Below are 20,503 nucleotides of genomic sequence, written 5' to 3'. Positions count from 1 at the left end.
ATAACTTTTACAAAGACAGGTGCACTCTGCGGTCTTACTAAACCCTCATACTGATGTAAAATTAAGAGATTAGCCAACATATCCTACTATGGAGGACATGTCTGAGCCCGAGCACTGCGCCAAGGTTTCTCAAGTAGCTCGGGACCTAACGCTAAACCTATCTGTGCCGAATGGGCAATACCAGTAGCCAGTGGGCAAATTACAGGCACGCAAGGTCCGACTCACAGCAAACTCCAAGTTACCTCCAGCATGCAGCCATGCTTACAATGGGAGGAGGGAGAGAGCTCTGAGCCCCACCCAAAACTGTAACATAGCCAAGAGGGATCTGTCATGAACTCCATTAAAAGTCAACGGGAGAAAACTGATCCGTCCCCACTGACTTATATTGTGATCCGTTTGGCTCAGTTTTGTTAAGCGGACAGCAAAACGCTGCAGGCAGCGTTTTGGTGTCCGCCTCCAGAGTGTGATGGAGACCGATCGGAGGCAAACTGATGCATTCTGAGCGGATCATTTTCCGTTCAGAATGCATTAGGGCAAAACTGATCTGTTTTGGACCGCTTGTGAGAGCCCATGACGGATCTCGCAAACGGAAAGCGAGTGTGAAAGTAGCCTTACTTCTTTCTGTCATTTACACCTGCATGCTCAGCTGAACCATGCATGCATGTGTATGAGGGATATCAGAGAGTTGTTAGACTTATGTCCAGCCTTATGAATGTGAACACTCGCCTCCAATTTGTTCTACATTGTATGTAAACAGTGATTCTTCTGCCCAAAGTACTTGGTGCTCTCCTATCTTGTTCCCTTTAACCTGCCCTTCACATTCCTCAGTTGGAATCTTTCCGCAGTTAGTTTTGTACTAAACAAATGAGTTATCCTTTCTGTCTTCCCATACACTGCATATAGTTACCGTACATTTTGACTCCTCCAGTGCTACTTTGTCACAACAGTTCAGTTTATGGCATTTATTGATTCCAATGGACTTGTTTTCCAAGTCATACATGTATTCTGGTATAGTTCAGTTTTGTGAGGCTAGGTTCACATCTGCTTTCCGAAATCTGGCAGGCTGTTCGGGCAGAGAAAGAGCCGGCTGGAGTTTACCTTATCCAGCATAGCCGGATAATGCTATGAGCTGCCAGAACCCATTGACTGTAGTGGGATCCGACGGGGATCCAGGCAGAGGCAAGAAGGGTGCCATTTTAGATCTCCTTATGACAAGTATGCCTCAGTGTAATGCAGAAGTGTAGTAGACTGTTGCTATTCATACAATAACCAGTACAAAAAAGTATGCTGTGCATACCGCATGTGTTTTCTTATGTTTTTTTTAAATTTTCATGGCATTTGTCAAAGACATTCATTTGACGTAACTCTAGTATATGTCCCGAAATATACATAAAATGGAGGTCATAAATGTACCTACCTGTATAGCATGTACTCTGCCTGCCCTGACTCTGGCCTGTTACTGACTGTGATTTTTGCCTAACCACTCACTGCCCTGCAGCGGTGTCCCTCACACCTGTGGGCCAGCTGTCAACCAAACAGAGACTACTCAAAGAAGACTACCCCCAGTCTCAGAGATATCTAGAAGCATATCTGACCCCCCCCCCCCCCCATCTGTACTGTCATTAGCAGGGGTTTGCTTTGAAGCACAGCCAGACCCCTTTAGAAGTGTAGATTTCCCAAACCAACATTTCCTCAGGGTCACAGAGGTCATCAACATACCTTATCTCTGGTACCAGGGAGATGTGAAGACCATCACTGCAACCCCCACTATGTAATACAACACACATTGACTAGGTATACCCAAAGTCATAGGAAAATGACAGTCCACAGTGACACCCTCATGGCCATGTCAGCAGAAAAATAATGGAAAAATTATAGGTCTAAAACGGAGGTGATGCCAAAGTAGGCTTGGTAATTAAAGGGGTTTTCTGAGATTTTTATTTTTTTTAACTGATGACCTATCCCTTTGGGTAGGTCATCAGTATCTGATCGGTAAGGGTCCGACAACTGGGACCTCCGCCGATAAGCTGTTTGAGGTCTTTTTTCTGCTTTCCGACAACATGTTCATCGGTAACGTGGCCTAGGAGCAGCTCAGCTCCATTCAAGTAAATGGCTCTGAGCACGATACCAAGCACAGCCTCCATACAATATATGGCTATGCTTGGTAAGCTGCGAGAAGGCAGTGCTGCTCACAGGAGCGAGCGCTGCTGCCTTCTCAAAACAGCTGATCGTGGGGGTCCCGAGGTTTGGAAACCCACCGATTTAACATACTGATGACCTATCCAGGGTATGTTAAAATTTCAGAAAACACTTTTTAAGGGGTTAAAGACTTTGAGCTATAGAAGAATGCACATCTCAGGCTCTTTCACACTTGCGTTCTTTTCTTCCGGCATAGAGTTCCGTCGTCGGGGCTCTATGCCGGAAGAATCCTGATCAGTTTTATCCTAATGCATTCTGAATGGAGAGAAATCCGTTCAGGATGTCTTAAGTTCCGGACCGAAACGTTTTTTGGCCGGAGAAAATACTGCAGCATGCTGCGCTTTTTGCTCCGGCCAAAAATCCTGAACACTTGCTGCAAGGCCGGATCCGGAATTAATGCCCATTGAAAGGCATTAATCCGGATCCGACCTTAAGCTAAACGTTGTTTCGGCGCATTGCCGGATCCGACGTTTAGCTTTTTCTGAATGGTTACCATGGCTGCCGGGACGCTAAAGTCCTGGCAGCCATGGTAAAGTGTAGTGGGGAGCGGGGGAGCAGTATACTTACCATCCGTGCGGCTCCCGGGGCGCTCCAGAGTGACGTCAGGGCGCCCCACGCGCATGGATGACGTGATCGCATGGCACGTCATCCATGCGCATGGGTCGCTCCGACGTCATTCTGGAGCGCCCCGGGATCCACACGGGCGGTAAGTATACTGCTCCCCCGCTCCCCACTACTACTATGGCAACCAGGACTTTAATAGCGTCCTGGCTGCCATAGTAACACTGAACGCATTTTGAAGACGGATCAGTCTTCAAATGCTTTCAGTTCACTTGCGTTTTTCCGGATCCGGCGTGTAATTCCGGCAAGTGGAATACACGCCGGATCCGGACAATCCAAGTGTGAAAGAGGCCTTAGTTGTACTATATTTACGCTAGTATTATGTTCAGTGCTTTATCCCCTAATTGTACATTGCAATAGTGAATTGTATGAAGAGCTTGAATAATTATTGGTATATTTAATATTGAGGGTATAAAGAATAAATACACCAAAACAGTTTACAAAGTTTAGTGGCTAGTACGGAATATTTCGCACTTTCGTACTGTTCAGTGTATATGTATACTTGTGCTTCTTCTTTGGAATCTCCTTCTAGAGTGACTCCTACCAGAACAAAACATGGAGGGAAATGACCCCTGCCAGACTTTCTCCATTTCCAGCAAATGTGCTCGAACTAGTAGTGAACTGGTAATATTTCACACTTTTTGTGTGCTTGTTTTTGGCACCAGTTCTGGTTACATTGGTTTTCAAAGATTACCAGTGTAAATGCTAATAACAAAAATACATTTTAGTATATTGTTGAAGTGCAGACAATGAGGCAGATTTATTTCAGGCAGTTATATTAATGAAGACACGGCGCCACGTTTTCCGTGGGTGGGGCTTCAGAGTTGCAACAAATGAGTCTTGTGTTGAATGCAGTTTTTTTTTTTTAAGCCTGTTCCAGATACATCAATAGGGTGTGTATGAATCTGGCACAACCCATTTAATGACCAAAAATGACTCATGCACTCAGCCGGAGAATATACTACTACAGATCATATACTACACAACTGATATTTTACATACAGTATGTTCCTAGGAGAATGGAGGAGAGACAGAACAACTACTTTGTTTCATAGTAAGGAGATACTGTACTTTCATCAAAATTACCTTAAATCAATAGTATTAAATATAAGAAACTTTGTGATATTTCTTATTAGAAAAAAAAACCTTCTCCACTTCTTAGCGCTTCATTTCCCCACCTCCAGAACTGATTATTTATTCTTAATTCACAACTGAGGGTACTTTCACACTTGCGTTTTTCTTTTCCGGCATAGAGTTCCGTCACAGGGGCTCTATACCGGAAAAAAAACTGATCAGTTTTATCCCCATGCATTCTGAATGGAGAGTAATCCGTTCAGTTTGCATCAGGATGTCTTCAGTTCAGTCGTTTTGACTGATCAGGCAAAAGAGAAAACCGCAGCATGCTATGGTTTTCTCTCCGGCCAAAAAAACTGAATACATGCCTGAACGCCGGATCCGGCATTTTTTCCCATAGCAATGTATTAGCGCCGGATCCGGCATTCAGAATACCGGAATGCCGGATCCGTCGTTCCGGCATGCGCAGATCGGCAAAAATGTGAAAAAATGTACAAGACGGATCCGTCTGTCCGCATGACAAGCGGAGAGACGGATCCGTCCTTGCAATGCATTTGTGAGACGGATCCGTCTCGCAAATGCTTTCAGTCAGCGGCAGATCGGCGGATCCGGCGGCCAGTTCCGACGACGGAACTGGCCGCCGGATCACACTGCCGCAAGTGTGAAAGTAGCCTAAAATCCATCTTGAGAGACTTGATAGGTCACTGAAGGATCAGGGTATATGCTGGCTACATAGAAGTCTAGTGGGGGGGAGCAGGAGGAGTAAGCTGCTGGAGGGAGACAGAGGCACAGATACATAGAGGCTGTCCTGCAGCCCAGTGCTGGATTCACAGCTACACTGCTCAGTACTGCTATAATGTCCTCCATGATGCTGCTGATATTGAGGGTGTTGTACAGAGATATAGGGGAGCATGATCTCTCTTCTGCGTGTGCTGTGTATAGATGGCATTGTCTCAGCAAATCTTTACCCACTAGCTCAGGGAAAACTCACAATCTGGGATGGAACGTGCGGAGGGTGAAAACTGCTGGATTGAAGTCATGTAATGACCAAATATAGTATAATATATAGTGTTAGGCTACATGCAAACGTCCGCTAAAAAAACGTCCGTTTTTTACTGCCATGTGAAGACCTCCATAGACTAACATTGGTCTTAAAACGGATGTGTGATGGACGTTAAAAAATGTATATCACATGTCCGTTTTTCACTGTCAGTTGCATGTAGCCTTAGGCAAAGGTGACTGTTGACTTTCAACCAAGCAACATTAGGATCAAGTTGCCCTACCATTCACAACTAATGATGGTCAATGCAATCGTGATGAAATCTAGCATGGTAGGATTTCTGCTGAATGTTGCAGTCTCAGGACCTTACCCGTCGTAATACGACCACGTTCATTATCATTAGCTGCAATGTAGTAGCATGATATTTTGGTCTTGTGTTGTGCAACTATGTGTCACCACCCTAGCTTTACTCATGCCCTTGCTTTATTCAGGTGCACACATTACAACTTATTCTGAGAAGTCACTGTAAAGGATAGGTGCACTTTAAGAGGTTATTTTTTTGTTCTTTTTTTCATGCTAATCTTTCTAGCATTAGCAAGCTTTGGTTTATATTGTGCAATCTCTGCTCTGATAAAAACTTTTACAGGCTTAGTGATTACATTATTGAACATATCAGTATTAAGGTTGAACGGAAATAATGACTCCTGTTTAGTAATCCATGTGGGAGCAATGGTCACTTAGTAAGTCTACTTTCACACTCGCGTTTTGGCTTTCTGTTTGTGAGATCCGTTCAGGGCTCTCACAAGCGGTCCAAAACGGATCAATTTGTATTCTAATGCATTCTGAATGGAAAAGGATCCGTTCAGAATGTATCAGTTTGCCTCCGTTCCGTCTCCATTCCGCTTTGGAGACAGACAACAAAATGCTGCTTGCAGCGTTTTGGTGTCCGTCTGATGAAACTGAGCCAAACGGATCCGTCCCCATTGACTTACATTGTGTGTCAGGACGAATCCGTTTGGCTATGTTAAAGATAATACAAACAGATCCGTTCTGAACGAGTGTGAAAGTAGCCTAAGACGTTGCATAAAATAAAATCTAGTAGTTGTGCAATTTTTGTAAGATATGTAGTACGGTATAACAGGGCTTGACAAATTTCCTTGGAATCTAGGAGGCAGCTAAAAAAAAGTTAGGAGCTGTTTTTTTTTTTTACCAAAAATAACACCTCTTAAATTAACATATAAAGAAGTCTAGAACCAAGCAACATGGGCATTAGCAACATATACAGTGACAGTGTACAGAATCGCACTTACATATACAGTGGCAGTGTACAGTCGCACACATATATACAGTGGCAGTGTACAGTCGCACACATATATACAGTGGCAGTGTACAGTCGCACACATATATACAGTGGCAGTGTACAGTCGCACACATATATACAGTGGCAGTGTACAGTCGCACACATATATACAGTGGCAGTGTACAGTCGCACACACATATACAGTGGCAGTGTGCAGAATCGCACACACATATACAGTGGCAGTGTACAGAGTAGAGTTGTTGCTATACCAAATTTTTTATTTGATTTTGATACCATAAAGTATTGCGATAATCAATATCATTCGATGCCACGCAAAAAAAAAAGCCATGTGCATTCCGCATTTAAAAAAAATGTCGAGTCATGCAGTTTTTTTTTCTGTTCCGGCGTTCACTGCATAGATATTTTTAAAATATTTTAACAGTTTGGACTTTTCTAACGTGGCAATATGTGATATGTTTATTTATGTATTTATTGTTTATATATTTTATATGTGAAATTGGGAAAGGGGGTGATTTATACTTAATATTTTGGTGGTTTTTTTTTCCCCTTTTTTTGTTTACACTTTTCATTTAATAACTATTCTCCCCCTTAGGGGCTAGAACCTGGGATCTTTTAATCCCTCGTCCTTTTCACCCTATTAGAGCTCTATCAGGGTGAATAGGACCTCACACTGTCTCTGCTACCCTGTGCTTTGTGCACACAGCAGCAGGGAGCAGACTATGGCAGCCAGGGCTTCAGTAGCATCCTGGCTGCCAAGGTAACTGATCGGAGCCCCCAGGATTACACAGCTGGGGCTCCGATCAGAAGCTGCCACTGCATCTCCAATGAAGAGGAGGGGACTATGTGGCCACTGCCACCAATGATTTTAATACGGGGGGTTGAGAGGGGCGGGCGCACTGTGCCACCAATTATTTTAATGCTGTGGGGGGGGAACACTAAGCCACCAATGATGATTAACTTAATACAGGAGGCGGGTACTGGCAGCAGATCAGCAGCAGTTAACCCCTCAGGTGCCTCCTGTATTATGTGTTAAAGACGACCTTATATGAGTCTAGAATTCAAGTAGCAGACTACACAGAGTGGCGCCCAGAGATGTCCCTGCACTTACTATTTTTCCTGGGCCGCTCCGTTCGCCCACTGTGCCCCATTACTGTCTCCTGCTCCATATACTAATTACTATCAGAGCAATGGGGACGAGACATCAGCTTCTCTCCTGGGCGTTCCTTCTCCCTGCGCTGCACTGCGATTGGACAGCACTACAGCCAGGGAGAAGGAAAGCCCACTAGAGAAGCTGATGTCTCCTCCCCATTGCTCCAATGTGAGCGGGCGGGGCGGATCCAGTTAACTCCTTCCCTGCCAGACTGTCCGAGAAGTCCACATAGAGGCGGCGGAGTGCCGGGAGTGCCCCGGATTATTGGGGGGGCAGCCATGTGAGGGCAAATACCCAGGCGCCAGGAAAAAAATTCCTGATCACCATGGTGACCTGGCGCCTGGGATTTGTCGAGCCCTGCGGTATAACATGCTACTTTCATTTACTGCATTCCTTTTTGTGCTGTTTAACAATAAGCTTTTTTCTTTTGTTATATACCAGTCTATAAAAGGTAAAGTGCTACAAATGTATCATGTTGTTTAAAGGGGTTGGCCAAGTTATTTTTTTGTATGTTTCTAACTAAGCAAATGTAAGGGGTTTTTAATTCCCTTACTTCATCTACAGTGGCCCTTTTCTCATAGTTAGCTGAGGGTCACATGACTTGTGATGCCAGCTTTTTTCCCAGTTCTGATGGCGTTCCGTGCACAAGCCTGAGGGTGCAGGAGGAGCAGGTCTGCCTTTGTGCACAGAACGTCACTGTGGGCTGTGCTGGTTGGAGCAACAAGCCACGTCCCCTGCACTGGCTGAGCTGTCTGCCCTGGGTCTCCCCTTCCATTTGATTCTTCAGCAGAGTTTAACCCCTTCTACCATAAGCAGCACAGACTCAGGGTTGGAGGCTCTGCCTCAGGTACTGAACAGCTACAGGGTTTCCTCTTCTCCCAGGCACTGAAGAGAGAAATGCTGTGCACAGTATCCTCCCTTCCTCCTCACCCTGCAAACAGAGCTGACAAAGGCTGGAGGAGTTATCTCCTCTGTACTCTTATGCTGGCTGTGAAGACGTGTCTGCAAAGTATTGCAATAGAACAGGTAGGGAGAAGATCCTGTGTCTGTCAGCAATGTCATTGTACTATACACCTGGGACTTGTAGTTCCACATATACAAAATGAGTATCCAAGCAGTCAGATTGCACGAAGGGCAGCAATGTTATTCACCCCCTTTGCAGAGCAGAGGGACGGGAAAGGAAGTCTTTGATGACACCCACAAATATTCATGTCAAAAACCTCAGAAATTGTTGTTACACTCCCCTACAGCTTTGCACCTGCATGTCAACAAAGGGCCAGGACAGAACTAGGGAAATGAGGAAATATCACTTTTTTGCCTAAAACTTGCTTAGCCTATGTATATATTGCAGACCATCCAATTTACAGTGCTTTATATAACTCGGACAACCCCTTTAATGTTGCACCAGTCCCTGATTTCAGCATCCGTGTGACCCTATCTATCCATTTATTCCTGTATGTAAACAAGCTTAAGCCTGTACTGTCTACCCTAGCACCACCGCCTTGATCTTTCAGTCCCTCCCTCTCATGAATTACTGACAGATCCAGAGTTATGAATCTTCATCTCGACTGGTCCTGAAACTCCTTCATTATGCATTTTACCCTTGATGCATGCTCAGTACACTTCTTTTTGTTACGTGACAAGGGTAGAAAGTACAGCACAGGTGTTAGATTCCAGGGCCAGGCGAAATGTAAAGATTCAAATGCCTGGCCATGTCAGTCATCCATGAGAAGGAAGGGCTGGCAGAGGAGAAACGATGGAGCTATGGTGCACCAAGGGGCTTGGGTCCCTCATCTGTACACTCACGTTCTAACTGGAAAGGTCACCAGTGTCTGATTGATAGGGGCCCGACACCCGGGGCCCCTGCCGATCAGCTGTTTGAGAAGGCACCAATGTGTATTAGTGTTGTGGCCTTCTCACAGTTTTACCAAGGCCATGTGACTTCACTTTCATTGGTCACATGGCCTAGGCACACCTGTGAAAGGCGCAGCACTATGAAGTACCTTTTGCGCTGTGGCATTAGAAGAATTTTGATATCTCTGACTTTTAGTCTAACCAGACTGTCTATTACTCTCTAATTCCTCTAGCGCCGTTCTATGGAAACAGTAGGTTTAAAGAACACACTGAATGCTTCAAATAACTTCTTTATTAACTTCAACTTTTCTTCATCTATAACATTGCCGCCTCCGCAGCAGATAGTCCATGTACAAAACGTGTTGAAAAGATATCACAAAATGGCAGTATGAATAAGATGGTGGTTCAACTGTTCAATCTTGTCATTCAACACAAAATGGTGGATATATTTCTCTCTTGAGTATCTATACTCTCACCTTAAGCACTTTATGATCTCTCTGAGAGGTATGAGAGGTATATCTGAGGTCTAACTAATAGTTCACTTGCAGTATGCAGTTAGCAGTGAGTATTTGCAGATTGAGTATGATCTGGTATGGTTGTATGCAATTTGAATTGCAATATGGAATCTGCTTGCAATAGTATGCTTGCAATTGAATTTGTATGGTTGCAATTGTAGTTTGCTGGAACTATATTGGCCTCTTGGCTCTCAGTGGAGTGAATGTCTCTTCAGCGCCTGTCTCTGGTGAATAATAATTCTAGCAGCAGGAGCTGGGGGAATTCTCAGACAGGCTGTCTGTGAGGCTGGCTGTGATTGGTGAAAACTTATGCTGTATGAGAAGCTGGCTGTGATTGGTCTAGACTTCTTCCCAGTAACAACAGATTAACACTATGCATTATGTTGTTTCTGCTGTGTCACTGAGCTTACCTTACATTACAAAAATAATCTTAAAGGCATATTATCTTTTTCTGCTTCTGTGAACACAAATTATAACAGTTATATGATATCCAAAACATGATGTAACAGTAAATAACTCTGTTTTTGTCTTTAACACACAAGCATAGGAGCTGTATTAAAGCTATTGACTGTAGGAGAGGGGTTTAGCATCAGTTTTCCCCCTTTCATCCTACAGTTTGTTTGGCCACTTGTATCCACATCAGGATCGTGGCCACACTTTGCCTCCGTGCAGAGCACTCACCAGACACGATTGTCAGTGTACCCTGCACAGCTTCAGCCCAAGCTCCCGTGTTTCCCCTGATGAGCTTCTTTACTCATCTTTTTAGCGAAACATGCGTGTAGGGATCAGGCAGGCGAGGGCTTTTTAGGGCGCACTAATTCCAGGGTTAGGTTCTTGCTCGTGACTGGTCACAGGGATCCGTGGTCAGGTCACTCAGGTCATTGTAGGTCCCTAGAGCATTACTAGGGCCAGCTAACCTAGCACCCTTAACCCTGTGTCTTACAACTGCCTTTAGCGACGGTGTGTACATCCATTAACACCGGCTAGGCAATCGTTGTACCAAGGAGCATCTCATCAGAGCAGTAGGACCAGCTGGTTACCTTTTTAGGTGCCGCCAAACACCTCTTATTTCTTTAATGTGTTTTGGTTGCGAGCATCATTATTACCGGCGTGGTGAACCTCCGCATTGCTACCTTTCTTTTGTATTTATTGTATCTAATCATCGTGGGGCCAATTTTCTATGTATATCATATTAAATGTTAAGTTTTAATAATTGATCACTTACTTTATAATTTCTGTTTGACTCAGGTGGTCTCCAATAATCATCTATACTGTTGTATACTTAATAAATGTCTTTAGCTTAGATAATAATGTGAACATATTAGCAGCATTTACTATAAACTGTAAAATGAGGCTAATTACCCCAGACTTCATAGATGCATGCAATTTGAAGCTACTGTCAATTCCTTTTTGAGTATTACTAGGGATAGGGGAGATGTATTAAGAGCCTTATGTGTCTGTACAATTTTGCTTTGGAGACCTGTTATTAAAGTTTTTTTTTCATTACTTTTGTATTAATGGCCTATTCTCAGGATAGAACATCAATGATCGGCCAAAGTAGGACACCAAGCTCCCCTGCCAGTCAGCTGTTCTGTAGTAGCTTCGGTGCTTCACAGTGGAAAGAGCTGGGTAGTTTCTCACGACTTCTGACACCAGAGCTACTGCTGAAGAGTGATCACCAGGAATGCAGGGTGTCGGACACCCAACAAACAAATGTTGATGGCCTTTCCTGAGGATAGGCAATTGGCAATTGGTATAAAAGTACTTTAAAGGTTCTGCCACTCGTTGCGACATCCAAATGTGCAGCATTTTGGATGTGGCAGAAAACCAAATGCGTTTTTTTTTCTGCATACGGTCCACAAAAAAAACGGACACATGTGCATGAGGCCTAACTGTACTTGGAAATTAATGTATTTCAGTTTTGCTATGTGTATTTCTTTTACTGGAGGAAAACACATCATAAATGCAGCACAGCCATGACGTGTCCCAGCACTCTAAGAAAAGCTGTTATTAAATCCCCCTCCATCTGCTGAGCCTGTCTCAGTCTACACAGCAAAGGTGACAAGTGAGCTGCAGAAAACAGGAAATGTTAGCCTACTGTGTGTGCTCTCATAGCCAGAGTGAAAACTGAAACATTTCAAGATCACTTTCTGTATGAATATATATCGCTTAAAGCATAAAAACGCCTAACAAAAATAATAATAATAATACAATATATGTACACATCCATATTCATTAAAGACTGGTGGCAAATTTCTTGCAATTTTTTCACGCCAAAAAGTAATGCATTTTAATGATAAATCTGCCCCATAATTTTTTTCCGGTACGAGGATATGGTTAGGTAGCAGAACTTCAAATCCTAGCTTATATTGGATATTGTGAATAGCACCAGCACTTTAGAGGGGGAAGGGAAAACAAAACTTAGTTACGCAGTATCTTGTTTGCTTTTCAATCTGATCTCCATGAAGAACTGTGTGCGCCTTCTGTGTACTCTCCTTCAGTTCTGCATGGTCTTTGATCTTTATTGAATTAATTTTGTTCCTTGGCTGCAGGTCACATAAAAGGGAATCTGTCACCACCTTTATGATGTCCTCTCCGATTCCAGCGTTACCTGTGTTGTGTCTGTAATGTAGTTTCATTTAATATTTACAATTTATTAGCTGCAGCTCTGGCCCTGAGAGGACGGGGTCCTCATATTCATGAGCCAACTCTGCCAAACCCCCTCCCATTCCATAATATTCTTATACAAGTGCAGCTGCCCATATCTGCATAGAAGAATGGCATTGCCCACGGATCAGTCCTATGTAATGCATCCATAGACAAACTGTATAGGACTAACCATGGTGTCAGTCATGTGACTTAAAGTTGCCAACAGTCTTGAATTTGCAGGGATGATCCCTAATTTTCAGAGAAAGTCCTGGCAAATTTGACCTGTCCCAGGCTGAAAATATGCAGGGCTTATGTAAGCCCAGCCAAAGGTTGGTAGTCCTGGTCAGATTTGGGGCAAAGCTTACATGCCTAAAGTCCCTCCCCCTCCTTGCCCTCAATAATCTTTATTAGAAATAAGGCGTATACTATAAAAATGCAATTCTTCAGTAAATAAATTTCAGTTTTTATTTTAATTATCCTCTTGCTAACTCCAAGGAATAATCCCTACCCCTCCCCCCCAACCCATTCTCTCTGGAATTAAAAAACATAAAACATTATCCTTTCTCTTTTTACGATCATCTCCTTTTTACGTGCCTCAAATATGCTAACAATAATGTAGGCAATTATGGTGACCCCGGGCATATAGTTAGCAATAAGGTAGCATGGGCTAACTCAATAGAAATAATGGTGGATTATGATTTTCACAACACCTTCTTCATTATACAGTATATGTAGTTACTTTTGGCTGTGTATCGATCTTGTTAATAAAGCTAGCTGTTAAAAAAATATATACAGCTGTCTCTAGGCGACGTTGTTAGTAAGTTGTTAATAAAGTTAACTATTAAAAGAACTGAAAGGAGACAGAGGAGTCAAAGAAGGATGCGAGGCTAGGTTCACACCGTAAAACCCACAGCAGAGAAATCAGTAGCAGAAAACAGGTTGTTTTTGGTTGCGGTTTTGTAATTTGGTTGCAGTTCGGGAAGCGTTTTTACAAGTGTTTTAGAAAAGTTTTTGAGTGCCCATTGACTTCTATGGAAATCCACTATCAAATCTGATTTCCTAATTTATACAGCCATAACTGAAAAAATATATATACTGGACACCCCCTTTAAGCAGCCATAAATGTTTAGATAGAATATTGTAGACTCCTGTCCATATAAAGGAGTTTGGCTTGGGTGAAGCATAAGGGTCGCACGCCTTAAATTTTACTCTGACTTAAGTCTGTATTCTGCTCTGAAATCTGCATAAAAAACGGCAGCAAATCTGCGTTCCAGTGGGAACCTAGGTTGTACTTATGGCTGTAGATTTACTCCTCCTAGATTTGAAATCCGGGTCAGAAATTAACATGTCTCCATTGTATGGGGATTATCCAGGTCCCCGGGATGACGAACTACAAATCCACGTAAAAAATCGGAGAGCAATTTCTGCCACGGATCCCATGCAAAATACAAATCAGATTTTAGCCATGTGAACGTTCCCTAATATGTGGTATTTCAGGGGATTTGTTCTGCGCTGTCTACAGTAGAAGTCAGCAGGTGTAAGAAATGTGAGCCCTGATCCAAGCCTGGTACTGGATCATCTGGAAAGACGTAGGCCTCAGCGAGAACAGCAGCTCTAGTCTGCCACATATAGACACCAGCTTTTATTATCTAGTGCGATAGTTTTTTTTTTTCCTTCTGAATAGCTTTACAGTAATACTTCCTTTTTGCATGATACATTAACAGATTCATTGTCTAGTGATTAAATAATTTTAATCAATGTTTTCTTACAGCTTTCACCTAGCATTCCTGGAAAAATGCCGGTGGAACGGATGCGTATGCGGCCCTGGTTAGAGGAACAGATAAATAAGGACTGTATCCCAGGCTTAAAATGGTTAAATAAGGTAATTGCATATTGATTCTATTAATATATTCATACGTTCTTCAGTGCCCAGGATATATGATATTATTATTTATTTCCTACTTCAGCAAGTCAATGGGGGAGACTTGTCAAATGCTAAATTTGATAAAGTGTCAGTTGTGACATTTCTATTTTCTAACATTTCGCAGTGTCTATGCTTTGCTGTATAAAGTAATGAGCCTACAGTTACTATCTATTTAATGCAGTACACTCACCTGTCAAATAGTGTTTTTATAGCTGAATGGGACGATATTTGGCAGTTAGTATACCTAAAGCCTTGTGCACATGAACATGTTTGCTATAATGTAGTGTGGCTGCACATGTCATCAAACCTACATAAAGGGGTAGATGCAGATTGTTTTATGGGCTCATTCAGATGAACCTATGTCCGCCATGCTCGGTCCACTTCCTAGTGGTTCCTTGGGCTTCCAATCCATGACTCTGCACCACAGAAGATAGGACATTTATCCCATCTTTTGCTGTATGTTACGGATTGTGGACCTGTTTAAGTCAATGGGTTTGCACCGTGGCACGGAGTTCACACGGCCGGTGCCCATGTATCGTGGACCCGCCGTTTGTGGTCCGCAACATGGGCATGACAGCCATACGGTAGTGTAAATGATCCCTTAGTCGAAATGTAAAAACAAAACAAAGTGCAGTGTGCTCCAACGGATGCCATATATTGGACAATGTTCTCCTGTAGAAGCATTAAGAGGTTTTGTGGGATTTTTACATTCATGGCCTAGTCCAGTGATGGCTAATTTCCGGCACTCCAGCTGTGGTGAAACTACGACTCCCAGCATGCTTAGTTTATTTCTATGTAGTTCTGAGAACAGCCAAGCAAATGTGCATCTTGGGGGTTGTAGTTTTACCACAGCTGGAGTGCCGGAGGTTAGCCGTCACAGGCCTAGCCTCAGGATAGGCCGTCAATGTCTGAGCGGCCGGGCTCTGACAGCCTGCACTCCCACCAATCAGCTGTTCCCAAGTACTTCCAAGTAGCATAAATAGGCACTGGAACTACACAGCTCCGTCCTATGTAATGGGCAGGAGTGGTTACTGCATTGCTGCCCCACTGAAGTGAACGCAGCACTGCTCCCAATAACCAGCTCTGTCCACGACACAGCAGGTCAAGCTCGGTAGGTCCAGTCCAGTACTGAAACTGCAAGGTAAGGGGGATCAGCAGGATAGGCTATCAATATAAATGTTCTAGAAAACCCCCTTTGTTTCAATCCTTCTGAGGGACCTCACATGGACCTAAACGGCCTGCAATTAGGTTCTATTTTGTGTATGGTATACTGGGACATAATTCACATGGTTGTATGCATGCTGCTTAAAGGGGTTTTCCGAGACTTTAATATTGATGACTAGGCTTGCCTTGAGCGAATCGAGCTTCTGATCAGAGATCCAAAGTCGATTCGTTCAAAAGCTTAATTTTAATGTTGTTTCCCTACAGCATTAAAATGTATTGTCTGCACGTGGGCAAACTTCGTATCGCCTGAAATTGAGCAAGACTCCATTGAATTCGTACGGTATTCCAATCTGCTTGTTTAAAAACATTTTAAAATAGGAATCCAAAGTGGGCTTTGGTATCGAGTTAAGAAAAAAAAAAAATGTAAATCACTATCTATGATGAGGACAAGAGCTTTTTCTGGCTCCTCTACAGTACACACGGTACCAGGAAAATATAATGGAGCTGCCTTCACCTGACATCCAATGGAGCAGCTCATCCTGGCATGGACAGAGCGCAATACAGAACATGCAGTACCTACAGTGTACTATCAAAGAGAAGCTACTAGAAAACCAATACAGATGTTTTACCAGAGAAATGGCCATAATGATTGGTTGGATCCAAGTCTGAGGAATTGTAGGTTGAGTCTAGTTTCAACTTATGATGCCCCAGGAAAGACCATTGTATGCTGAAAATATTGTATTATAGACTCCACAACAGGTATGCTTCAAGAGGATTGATTTCACTCTGGTAGTTCACATGCCAACGACACAGCTTGTGTACTTATCACTCTATGTAGGACAACATTTGGGTAAATACCCTTCATCAGGCTGAGACAGTAGTTGGTTTAACATTTGCTACCTGTGTAGAGACCCTAATTGGCAGAGACCTCCCTCCCTGGAGGCGGCAGTGTACGGCGCTATATTTTCTGTGGTTTCAGTTTTGATCTGCACCAGTTTGATAAATTTCCCCTTACATTAATTTTATGCAAATACACGCACCCCTGTCATTTTCATGTTCTTTTGTCTTTTCATATTACATTTAGCACTTCCTTGATGGAACATTTGGTAATGTTATTGACTGTTGCAACAAAAATGAATTTTTTTTTTTTTTTGTGTTACTGCTTGCAGGGAGTTACACAATATTTTATGACTGTTGATTGGTGTCATGTGTGCATTGAGGATGATGATAGGTGAGTTTCTAAAGAGTGCCTCCTTGGTTGTTCTAGCTAGTTAGTACATTGCAGCAATTACATGCAGGATAATGATTAACTCTACTTCCCTGGCTGTTTGTCAAGTCAAGGCTTGGACCAAGCTGGGTGGGAACTTCATGGCTTATCTCCGTGTTGTGGAGGGGACGGCAAGTTGCAACATGAAAGTATTGTAGTCAATATAGAAATCGTGAGGCACAGGAAACGGCAGATTTGTGTCAAGCAGTTTTATTGGCTCGCTCTTAAGGTTCCTACTACAAACATGAATTAGTTTTTAACCAGTAACAAACAAAAACCTCCAGAATAAGTGCAATTTATGATTGCAAAAAATTTTTTTTTTTAACTGATGTTTTTTACACGTACACTTTTACCTATAGAGGAGGTGATGTGAATATGGCTGAAAAACTGCCAAGAGCTATAGCATGATGAGTTTTTGGAAAGTAGCCAGAAATAAGAAACATGCCATCTAATTAGGAAAATGGAAGTCGCAAACAATCGCTTGTGTGTCTTGCATTTCAAATTTCCCATAGACTTTTGCTAATATCTGAAGCTGGTGTTTTGCTGCATAAAAGCACCTTTTATAAAAGGCTTTTTGTAGTGACCTAAAACAGAAGTAGTTTATCTAATGTCTCCCTTTAGGGAGAGTTAGGCCTCATGCAAACGACCGTTGTGTGTTTTGCAGTCCGCAAACCGCGGATCCTCAAAACACATGGCTTCTGTGTGCGTTGCACAATTTGCAGAACGGCCTTTAATATAACTGCTTAGTCTTGTCCGAAAAGGACAAGCATAGGACATGTTATATATTTTTTGCGGACCCTGGAACGGAGCAATTGAAGTGAATGGGACCGCATCAGAGCCGCCAAAACTGCGGCTCGGATGCGGACCAAAACAATGGCCGTGTGCATGAGGCCTTGAGCATGAGCAAATTAGGTCCGGATGCGTTCAGTGAAAACTGTGCAATTTCGCAAGCAAGTTCATTCAGTTTTGTCTGCGATCGCGTTCAGTTTTTATTGTGTGGGTGCAATGCGATTTAATGCGTTTTGCACGCGCGTGATAAAAAACGGAAGGTTTACAAACAACATCTCTTAGCAACCATCAGTGAAAAACGCATCGCATCCGCACTTGCTTGCGGATGCGATTTTCACGCAGCCCCATTCACTTCTATGGGGCCAGCCTTGCGTGAAAATCGCAGAATATAGAACATGCTGCGATTTATTTTATTTTTTTCATGCGGCGCACAAGTAATGTGTGAAAACCAACGCTCATGTACACAGACCTATTGAAATGAATGATTCCGGATTCCATGCAGGTGCAATGCGTTCACATCACGCATTGCACCCGCGCTGAAAACTCGCTCATGTGAAAGGGGCCATAAAGGGGTTGCAAACAAATGCAAAATGTGTATAACTGAGTGTTAAAGGGAACCTGTCACCCAAAAATCGCCTATTAAGCTGTTTACAGTACCTTATAGTGCTGTATAGTCGTTTCCTGATGCACTTTTTGTTAGTTTTGCAGCATGTATGCTCAGTCAGAAATCGATGTTATATTCAGCTGCTGCCCCGTGCTTCAAGTCAGGCTTGAAGTCACGGGGGCAGCGGCCTCGGCGTCTTACATGGCCCTCTCCCCGCCCCCTGCCTCTGTGACTGACAGCCGAAATCCGATTCCGGGACCGCGCTCAACGGCCGCATGCGCAGTAAAGGGCGGCAGGAGCGCGGTCCCGGCTGCCGCGCGTACTACGCGCCGTCTTACTTTCGCCGCACTGCGCATGCGCCCGACATCCTGTATCAAACGCGCCCGCGCCCGGCATCTGGGCGCGGGCGCGTTTGATACAGGATGTCGGGCGCATGCGCAGTGCGGCGAAAGTAAGACGGCGCGTAGTACGCGCGGCAGCCGGGACCGCGCTCCTGCCGCCCTTTACTGCGCATGCGGCCGTTGAGCGCGGTCCCGGAATCGGATTTCGGCTGTCAGTCACAGAGGCAGGGGGCGGGGAGAGGGCCATGTAAGACGCCGAGGCCGCTGCCCCCGTGACTTCAAGCCTGACTTGAAGCACGGGGCAGCAGCTGAATATAACATCGATTTCTGACTGAGCATACATGCTGCAAAACTAACAAAAAGTGCATCAGGAAACGACTATACAGCACTATAAGGTACTGTAAACAGCTTAATAGGCGATTTTTGGGTGACAGGTTCCCTTTAAAGATGCTTAAAATACAGGATCTGTTTTGCTTTATTTTTCTGCTTTTCTGATGGAACACAGGAACGGAAAACCAAAAGGTGATTTGAACTCCTCCTTAGGCCCCATTCACATGACCGTATTTTTGGTCCGCATCCAATGCGCTTTTTTTGCATATTAGATGCAGACCGCATCCGTATGCCCATTCCGCAGTTCCGCAACAAAGATAGAATTTTTCCTATTCTTGTCCGTCTCGTGGACAAGAATAGGCATTGTTACAATGGATTCGCAAAAAAAAGGATGCAACACAGACGTCATCCGTATTTTTTGCGGACCCACAATTTGCAGACTGCAAAACGGCAACGGTCAGATGGCCGGAGTATTTTGTGGATCCGCAAAAGGGATACCGGCAGCATGCGTTCCGCAATTTGCGGACTGGTCATGGCCGCAACCATAATAGAAAATTCCTATTCTTGTCTGTGGTTGTGGACAAGAATAGGACATCCTCTATCCTGTCCGTGGAGCCGTGCAATGGAACCACGGATGCGGACAGCACACAGTGTGCTGTTTGCATCTCTTTCTGGCCCATTAACATGAATGGGTCTGCACCGGTTCCGCAAGATTGGGTGTGGACCTGTTCATACAGTCGTCTGAATGGGCCCTAAGGCTGGAACCACATAGGCAGTTTTTGATGCAGGTTTTTGAGTCTCATTTCTCAGTGTAAATGCACAAAATGTTGAATATGATGATGGTGGATGGATTGTTCACACTGAAGTATTGCTCTCATGTGGAACTGCAAGGGTGTGTGTGTTTACATGCATTATCTATGCGTAGAAGATATGAATTAAATATCATAATGGGGTGCTATTTGAGAAGGTTTTATGTTATTTGGCAGCATGTAACCAAGGTCTGAACAGCACCATTGTTTCAGGCAAGTGTTTTCAAGCTGTTATCAGGTTGAGCCAGCTTAGCATAAAGTGTTTGGATACCTGGTACTGCTTTCTGATTGCAAGATAAGCAGAGTCCAGCAGAACAGGCATGTAGTAACCAGTGTGACCAGGCAAGATTCAGTCCATGCTACCCTGTCGAGATTGTAATTAAAGGGGTTGTCCGGGTTCAGAGCTGAACCTGGACATATTCCCATTTTCACCCAGGCAGCCCCCCTGAGATCAGCATTGAAGCATGAACTACTCCGATGCTCTTCTTTTCCCTGCGCTAAATCGTGCAGGGCAAAGGCTTTTTTTTTTTTTTTGGAGAACTGGTGATGTACCGGGCTCTCCATGGGGAAAGCTAGGCGGAGACTCCCGCCTAGCGGTGACCCCTGTGACATCACTAGCACTAATGGGTGGGCTTTAGCACTGCCCTAGCCTGTAAAACGGCTAGGGCAGCGCTAAAGCCCGGCCATCAGTGGAACACTGCTAGGTGAAAGCCTCCGCCTAGCAGTGGAAATATAAACAAAAAAGTAGGGATCGACCGATATTGATTTTTTTAGGGCCGATACCGATAATTTGTGAACTTTCAGGCCGATAGCCGATAATTTATACCGATATTCTGGGAATTTTCATTTTTGAAAAAAATAAAAATAAAATTCCCACAAATCTGCTGAAAAT

At 43.8% G+C, this 20,503-nt stretch overlaps 1 protein-coding gene across 5 annotated transcripts in view; it reads left to right on the top strand.

The window, feature by feature from the left end:
• IRF2 (interferon regulatory factor 2) overlaps positions 1 to 20,503 on the top strand; it is a 100,202-nt gene that overhangs the window by 23,577 nt on the left and 56,122 nt on the right. For all 5 annotated transcript variants that reach the window (XM_044297487.1, XM_044297462.1, XM_044297470.1 and 2 more), the window contains one exon: positions 14,155 to 14,265. In XM_044297487.1, coding sequence (XP_044153422.1) covers positions 14,179 to 14,265 — 87 coding nt within the window. In that variant the 5' untranslated portion in view covers positions 14,155 to 14,178. The remainder of the gene's footprint in view (positions 1 to 14,154; positions 14,266 to 20,503) is intronic.

The sequence above is a fragment of the Bufo gargarizans genome, chromosome 1, assembly GCF_014858855.1.
Source record: "Bufo gargarizans isolate SCDJY-AF-19 chromosome 1, ASM1485885v1, whole genome shotgun sequence".
Taxonomy (NCBI): Eukaryota; Metazoa; Chordata; class Amphibia; order Anura; family Bufonidae; genus Bufo; species Bufo gargarizans.
The sequence above is the reverse complement of the archived record's forward strand: the minus strand, read 5'-3'. Positions and strand labels throughout refer to the sequence as shown.